At 42.0% G+C, this 8,565-nt stretch overlaps 1 protein-coding gene across 1 annotated transcript; it reads right to left on the bottom strand.

The window, feature by feature from the left end:
- Window positions 1-807: 807 nt before the first annotated feature.
- LOC115143269 (short-chain dehydrogenase/reductase 3-like) lies at window positions 808-8,315 on the bottom strand. The gene is made up of 6 exons (XM_029683487.2): window positions 7,636-8,315; window positions 2,747-2,890; window positions 2,261-2,380; window positions 1,611-1,849; window positions 1,392-1,517; window positions 808-1,288 (listed from the first exon to the last, which is right to left on the bottom strand). Exons 1-6 carry the CDS (start codon window positions 7,828-7,830, stop codon window positions 1,204-1,206), a joined length of 909 nt encoding a protein of 302 aa, XP_029539347.1. The 5' UTR covers window positions 7,831-8,315; the 3' UTR covers window positions 808-1,203.
- Window positions 8,316-8,565: the final 250 nt, after the last annotated feature.

Below are 8,565 nucleotides of genomic sequence, written 5' to 3'. Positions count from 1 at the left end.
GTACACAAGTGCATGACATTGTACACAAAAACGGGGACCCGTCTTGTCTTGTGAGCACCACATTCAAAACTACTAGCTGAAATTATAGAACATTTCAGAGCATCACTTTAACTAGAGGAAGGGTCTCTCTCACACAGCAAGGAGGGCAAAGATAACTGTACATTTTTACCCTGATGATACAGTACAGCATGGCAATGTCATAAAGATAACCAAGGCCTATTTAGTAATCATTAAATACCTCCACTCTGGAAGATGAAAGCTTGTCCTTCTAAATCAGGTTTTCCCCGACACCACACATACTGTAATTTACAAGGTTCTCTTTGATGATATCAGGGATACATCTCAAAGGCCTTTTTAAACCATGTTTTCAATTATTCAATAAAAGATGAATGGTTTAATGGTTAACTATTTTCCAGCATGCAACAACTTGTGGCCGGGATTCAATCCGAGCAATCTAGTCGTCAACACTACTTTTAAAGGCAATGTTAGCGCATTTATGGTCAACGCTACAGATGTCGGCTTAGAAATTGCCTTTAAATGTCAAATGCCATTTAACGGCGTTTTGGATTTAATCCCGGCCCTAATCTTCTTCATAGTGTATAAGTGAGCAGTGTATGGATTTGTCTTGCCTTCCAATGAATGTTGCTCATTTGCTGTTTTGACAACACATCCTGGCATGGTCAAAGATATCATGGTTTGCATAACTGTGTTTTCATTCTCTACCATGTGAGAATCATCCGGTTAACTCGGCTGTGTTGACCACTCAGTAGACATTTTCCAGTCTACATGCACAAAGAGACACCATGGTTCTCTGAAAAAGTATTTTATTAATGTGATTCCATTCAAAGACACATTATTGGTAGGATAAAGAAAGGATAATCAAAAAAAATGACTTGTGGAAAAAAGGCTGTTGATCCAGGCAAGTTTTGCATGGCTTATGTTCAATGTGTGAATGGTATTAAGTCCGTCCAACTACACACAGGAGATCAAGAATGTGACCAGGATAAGTTCCAGCAGCTTGTAAGCTAAAGTTATCTGCCGAAGCAACGATACATGCTGAAGTCCCCATGGCACTTTGCTGCATACTTTCAAAAGGCTTTCATTGTTTCCCAATGTCCTGTAGCCCATGTATACTTCCCTTCAACATCCTCTGGAGTTAATGAGGTTCCTCTGATATGTATTGACATTCAGGATCATTTGTGTTTATGTCCTCCCTTTGAATGTATTCATGCAGGTATAGGTTCCAGAAAACTTGTGGATCTCTTCAAGTGCAGCCTGTGGCATAAAGCTAGGGTGTGGAGAAAATACAGAGATAGGGGGTTACCTATGAGTGAACTTTGAATTGGTGTACTTGTGTACTTTGAATTGGTCAAAATGACATGAGGCATTACCTTTTGAGGACAACGAGAGCATGCATGGTCCAGGGCATGTAAAGGTAGGCTGTGTTAGTCCTGACTGCATCCACAGTCCTTTCAGCAACTGTCTCTGGCTTGAGGGGAGGGAAGAGCGCTGGAAACCTACAGGACCAGAAAAACCAGCAAGATTAGGTATGCAGTAACTGCAATACATGGTTTCATCTAAACTAGGGTGTGAAGAACCATGTTGCTCACCTGACTCTCATACCCTGGAACATCTCAGTGTTGGTGTGGAAGGGGAGCACGGTGGTGCAACCCACCCCGGGACAGTCCAGCAGGCCCAGAGTCAGGCTCTCCATGAAGGCCAGGGAGGAGGCCTTGGAGGTGCAGTAATCTATGGCCCCAGGGATGGGCGATTGGGAGAGGATGGAGTTTATACAGACTACGTGGCCATGCTGGAGCTCCAGCATCCGTGGCAGGAAGGCCTTTGTAGTCTGGATGGGGGAGAAAAGGGGAGGGAGGGTGGATATGGGAGAAAATGTGCCGTTAAAGACATGAAATAGAGACACACAGGGGAAGCAGGCCCGAGTGGAGCCACAGATTGAGTATACATTTATTTTTAGCTGATGATTGCATTTCTGTCTGCACACAACCTGACAGTTGGATTTATATTCAAACAGAGTGCCATAGGCCTTCTGATTTTCTACCTAGGGGCTGAAGCAGTAAGCCTATCATTTGGAAATACCACTATACTCATGTAAATGAAGCTGAGACTGACATGCCTGCTGGGCGCCCACCTCTGTCAACATACAGGGTTATTGGCCACTAAAAGCACTTGTGGAGAAAGATAAGATTGATCTATCTATAAGGAAACCCACACCTCTCTAAACCTCAACAACACTTACCCAGAACTGCCCCATTGTGTTGATGTGTTGAGATTTCAAAAGAGCGTCATCGTCGCAGTCCATCAGACTTTTCCCATGGACCACTGCAGCGTTATTCACCAGGATCGTAACATCTCCCACCTGGGGAAAAGAATAACATAACAAACGTCAAAAAAAAAGACTGCGTTTCTATTTCTCCTATTAAGAAGTGATCCACTTTCTACCTACTTTCTTTTCATATGAAGTTATGTAGTAGAGCTGACAGACAGTCGTATTCAACACTATGATCTTATCTAGACATTGCAATTGAGGTGTAATCTATGTGTCAGATGGTGAAGAGGAATTAAGGAGCTATGAACCCCTGCCAGTTCTGTGGAGGGAAGTATAAACAGCAGTGATAGAAACCTTGACCTGTGAGCGTTTCACTGGCTCACAACAACTTTTTTTTATTTGTGTGGATAAAAATTGCTCATTGGATTTACTATGGATCTACTGTAAACAGCATACCTTCTCTCTGACCACCTTGGCCTGCTTGTAAACCTCCTCCCGATTGGCCACGTCGCACAGAAAGTAGTGGCACTCTGTTCCTGATCGGGAGATCTCTTCGCATGTCTCTTTCAGACACTTCTCTGTGCGGCCCCACAGGATCACCTAAGAAAGGAAACATATTGAAGGTAAACTAGCCATGGGTTACAAAATAGGGTTAGAAAATGACTGACAATGAAGTTGTGTTATACTCTATGTAATATGCTCTGAATAGAAGGCGAACAAGTAACTCAGCTGCTTGAATAGTGATATTTAGCTTTTTAACAATCAGCGAACTGTACATTTATTGTTGTCCAAATCCTGAGAAAAACGTGACTAAAATAAGTTTAATGGTGTTAGATTCTGGCTTGAAATTTACTTCTTCATGTTGCCATACTAGAACTTATGGATTACTTTACATTTCAAATAAATGTATATGTTGGGGTCAATGAAGGGTGAACAGGGACTTTGTGTATGCAAAGTTACTGAGTGAGACAGAAAATGTATTATGAATTATTAAACATGTTATTAAACATGGATATATTAATATTCTTAAGGAAGTAGGCAAAGAGCAACAGTCTAGTCTCAGTTCCTGATAACGCAGGCCAGTTGCTGTGGAACTAGGACAAGGAAGGATGTGGAACTCAACTCGAAATACGGTCAACAGTTGAAGAGAGATGAAACCTCTGGGAGGGGGGCCAGAGGGGCCCACCCCGAAGACCATCTAATGGAACTACTGTCCTATCTCACACACACACACACACACACACACACACTTCAAGGATTATGAAGGTTCTAAACTTAGGGAGGACCATGACAATACCAGTAAGAGGAACCTACTGAGTTTCTGCCTAACAACAGAGAAGGATGTTTATCTTAGACATACAAAGAGGTGACTCCTAGTCAAAAGGTATATAAATATGTGCTTGTGTGACTTGTATGTTGTGTCTGCAGCTAAAGCACCCAGTGGGTTGAGTAAACCTTGGTTTGAGCTTTTACTAGTCGTCCGTTTGAGTATTTACTCTCTTTGCTCAGAAGCTAACAATGGGTAGCCAAAACCAAATAACTATACCAACAACTCATGCTCTCAATAAGTGCATAGACATTTCATGTTTTCAGCATTTGGTCCAAAAGGATGAGAAGACATCGTTTGGTTGAAATGTTCATTTAATTCATAGAACAGAGAGGCCATTTTTAGGTGCAACAAATAGTTTTAGAGTGAGATAAAGCGGGTTGAGTTGCAGTATGAATGAACTGTCTCTTCATCAGCCTGGTGAGGCTAAATGAAGCTCAGTCATTAGAGCAGAGAACATGGGGTAGGATGGAGGTGGGGGGCAGCGATTGGGCAATTAGATCTGTCAGTCTTTGGGGTCAGGGAAAGGTAATGAAATAAGGTGTCGAGCCCCCCTCATCTCTCAAACACACATTCTCAAAGAGATTACACAGCCTGTTGGGCACATGAGCCCAGTCATTTCTGGTCAGGGAGTCTGAAAACAGTGAGTGTGTGAAGTACTGAGGGGGCCAATGTAGGGCTTGGCTGGTTGCCTGTGACCCAGGTTAATATTTGAGCAGAAAGAAAGTGATCCTGTGTGTATGTGTGTGTTTGTGTGTGTCTGGGTGTGTGCAAGAACTTGTATGTCTTTCACCCACCCTTACAGTATGATATCAATGTTGTGTAACTATAACAATCCTAATTCTAATAGGGAAGATCACTTAAACACAAGTACAGGTCACAGTGACATCCTTGTTCTGATGGAGAAGAGCACAGTGACAGCCAGGGGCTATAAGCACATATTTCTTTAGGAATTAATAGGAGGATAGTATATCTCAACCTCTCAAACATGCATAGCTTTCCAAAGGTTGCCTAAGGTTTTGCTGCTATCTGTCTTGTTTTACTGCAACACCACATCTAGGGCAATCTGATCAGCTGTCTGTGATTTACATAATGGAAGCACTAAGCGAATGAGACTTTAAAGTGAAACGTTTGCTTTGGGGCCTTCATTCATTTGAGTGGGAGGATCACAATCTGCATGACATGTAGTTTCTATCAGTTCCAAGACTTCAACATGGTTGTCGTTCCACTGGATGGGTCTTTGTTTGCTTTTTTGTTTGCTTCCTTTGCCAGCCCATTTTAGTAATCAGAAGAGATGGACAAGTGGCAAGTGGGTCTAGTTAAATGACTGAAAGCCTTTTATAGGATTTCATCCTAACAGTATTCACACTGTGTTTTCCTGTTATTTAATTCATTATGCTTATCTGCCAGTGCCAACACAAACAATAGCCAATTAAATCTAGAGCTATCAGTTTAGGATGCCTACGTGTTGAGGTAAAACTAATTCTAAATTCCTTCACATCAGGTGACTAAGTATCTCTGATAAACCAGTGATTACTCTGAAGTGCCATATGTGACAAGATGAAACAACATTCACCAATTGTGTAAAACTGATGGTCTATTCAAGGACAGTAAGTCTTCGCCATTACAGAGGGCTGATGTGTCAGGGTGCAATGATGAACTGGCGGTGTGGTCATCCACATGCCTACACCACAACACAATTATATTTCACAAGGGAAAACCTGGGTTCAAGGATGGGCATGAACCCTTCTCTTCACAGCAGCTGTAGAGGATAGGGGCAAACAGGGAGAGAGGGCTTTGGGAGTTCAGGAGGCAGTCGCCTGTCCTGCTGCTGTCTAATTAGTGCAGAGATAGCAGGGTCAGTTGCAGGGCAATACCCAGCTGGGAGCAGCGTGCTTCCTGCACACACACACGCACACACACAAGCACAAACACACACACAAGCACACACACAAAGACACACTATATAGTGCTTCAACTAATCAACCTGGGTAGAGGCATATGTTCCCAGTTCTCCAGATGAGAAGCCAGGGCTGAGAAAGATTGCATTATCTCTTAGTTTTCTAAATTGTACTTCTTCCACATGTTCACAATATTATGATCAAAATATTGAGTTTCAAAACTGACCCCCCCTTTGTTGTGAAGAAGCAAATGATAGCTTTTAAAAGCCACAGGTTTCCTCCGGGTTCTTCCATGAGAAGATGTTGATGGAAGGATGATGAGCGAGGCCAAAGCACTTTAACTTAAAATGTTTTTTATTTTATGTTTTTAGCTCAGACAGTAATAAGCTGCAATTTTACATGAGGAAAAGGCCACATAAAAGAACAGCAATTATAAACCGGTTCGTTTGAGGCATGAATGCTGACAAAACATTTATTTTTACTGCTCTAATTACGTTGGTAACCAGTTTATAATAGCAATAAGGCACCTCTGGGGTTTGTGGTATATGACCAATATCCAGGCACTCCGTGTTGGGTCGTGCATAAAGACCCGCCCTTAGCCATGGTATATTGGCTGTATACCACACCCCCTCGGGCCTTATTACTTAAATAACAACTACGACTCTGTCGTTTGAAACATGGCAATTCATAAAGCTAGTCATTATTGGTCTAAGTTACATGGCGAACATGCAACTATCTTTTGATTTGATTTTGATTTGTAAAAGGGGGATGTGGTATTCATATGAAATCCTTGTGACATGATTATGTCTCAATCTGTGTGTCCGAGAGGTGTAAAATGGACTGGACTCTGTCCATTACACATGAGAGCAAACAGAACACCACGGTGGCTCACTATGCACTCAGCTGTGTAATGTTTGAAGGAAGTTATAATAGGAATAGTGGGTAATCTGACCAGTAGTAGAGGCTTGGCGGGGACTGTCAATGTAGTCACTGAGGTATTTCAAACCTAAGTGACTACTCCTTGTTAGGGAGGGGGATGGGGGTGGAGACAGGCTATTTATAAGACCCCTGGCTGGATGGTGAATGTTTAGGATGGGCGAGGCAGCTAAAACATGTCACCTTCCTCTGTAGGCTTCATTTCACCTCAATAATGAACTCAATGTAAGGTCATTTCTGCCTTTCTGGTTTGCTTGAAAAACACATCTGAATCTGTTTTATTCTGGCAGTGTGATGTTTTATGTTGGCACTTGGCATAGGTAAGTGTTCCTTTGCTGGTCCCAGATGAACAACACTTATTCTGTGAGGATTATGTGATTAGCTTTCAAACATGTTTCTTCAGAGAGTTTCAAGTAGAAAAAAGAATTCATCACACATAGGGGTGTTGTTATCAATTTATCAGTTCTGCTGGCAGTCATAAACCAATAAAACTTTCTTCTGGACATGAATGATGCCTGATCTCATCCACTATACATTTTCAGCCATAACTCCTATTCCGGAGTTTGGATGAACAAATATATTTCTGTGCTTCACTATATCATGGCAGCGGTCAAACGGTCAGAGGGGGACCATCGATTTCTGCAGACATGCCCTCTGGTTGACCTACTCTGTTGTGCAACTTGTACCAAAACTGAGAACCCTGTCTTGCAATCTCAATGGCCCATTTACTCCTCTCCTTTAAGTCACGACACCCTGCATTCATATTGGAAGAAACAATAGATTGGAGTAACACATTGGCAAACTGATGTCTTTGCCCTCACAATGTACCTAGGCAAACATATGGAGATTTTGGTAAAGGAGGATGGGGGTGGGGCAGTACTACATCAATAAAAAATAATAGTTTGGTCAAGAAATGTGTGTAAATAAGACTATGTATAGCACAGGAGGTGTTCAGAGGTACAGGTTGGTACAGGGTATGAACTCAGTCATTGTTATAACCATATAATTAACAAGTACTAATTCAAAAGATATGAAAACCTGCACAGGTGTGGGCTAATACTGGCTATTTTGAGTACTCCTATTGTCTAGGCTAAGTAGACCGACTCACTTTTAATGCGCAACAAGTTGCATAATAAAAACAAAAAATTTAGAAACTAAACGCATGCATCTGTTTAATTTACCTTTTTAGCGCCCTGCTTGGCAAACTCTTGAGCCAGGTGACGACCAATACCTCGCCCCCCGCCTGTGATCAGCACCACCTCCTTGGTCAGGGTTCTCCGTTTACTTGGTTGCAGTAAGCACACGCTTGCTTTCAATATGTAGTATAGAATGTGGATGGGGAACAGCACCATACAGCCCAAACACTTAAAATCCATGTTACTTCTTGTACAGTAACCTAAATTCTCAGAACAACTTTCGAACACAGAAACACAAGTTCAGTAACGATATCCTCCAATCGTGATGTCCTTGGCAGAGCAGAGTTCAATATTAGGTTTTTAGGTAATTATCGGGTTAAAACTAATAGCAGACTAAAGTAGGCTACTGCAGCACTTGATGTCAAAATTTCCTACAATTGATAAGCTCGTCAATATACGGAGCTCAAGCATGTTTCTCGATTTATTCAGAATACTGGCAAAACTATGTTATTTGATTCAATACCTCTTTACACCGGTAGTACTTTGTTACTTTTAACAAAACTGAACTCGAGTAACCTAAAGAATGCGCGAGTGTCTCCAAAGGCATGCGCTACGGAATCGTCTACAACAAGTTTGTTGTGTTCCTTCCTTTAGACGTTACCGCCTCTGACTCTGGCAGCTTAATTTATAGAGCTCTGACTACCCGTTCTCGCAGTGCTGGAAAGACCTGCGATCTGAAGGGAGTTTTTTAAAGACCATTAATCCTGATTGACAGGTTGACTGGTGAGGAATATATTTATTGACTGTGTCGGCTGTGAATGGTTGTCTCGCTCCCCACCCCCGAGAAACGTTGGCCACCACTGCTGTGAAGGCATATTTCAGTTGCTCCCACTCTCTGATAAGTAATAGTTGGATACGTTTCTCATGCACTTTAGAAGTGGCATAACCTGCTTTGATCATTTACTTGGATTACTT

This window comes from Oncorhynchus nerka, linkage group LG15, assembly GCF_034236695.1.
Source record: "Oncorhynchus nerka isolate Pitt River linkage group LG15, Oner_Uvic_2.0, whole genome shotgun sequence".
Classification (NCBI taxonomy): Eukaryota; Metazoa; Chordata; class Actinopteri; order Salmoniformes; family Salmonidae; genus Oncorhynchus; species Oncorhynchus nerka.
The sequence above is the reverse complement of the archived record's forward strand: the minus strand, read 5'-3'. Positions and strand labels throughout refer to the sequence as shown.

Coding starts and splice junctions, on each gene's coding strand:
- LOC115143269 (XM_029683487.2), bottom strand. CDS start 7,830: ATGGATTTTAAGTGTTTGGGCTGTATGGTGCTGTTCCCCATCCACATT. Junction 2,891..7,635: donor CCAAGCAGGGCGCTAAAAAG/GTAAATTAAACA, acceptor TTCCTTTCTTAG/GTGATCCTGTGGGGCCGCAC. Junction 1,850..2,260: donor ACACAATGGGGCAGTTCTGG/GTAAGTGTTGTT, acceptor TCCCCCATCCAG/ACTACAAAGGCCTTCCTGCC.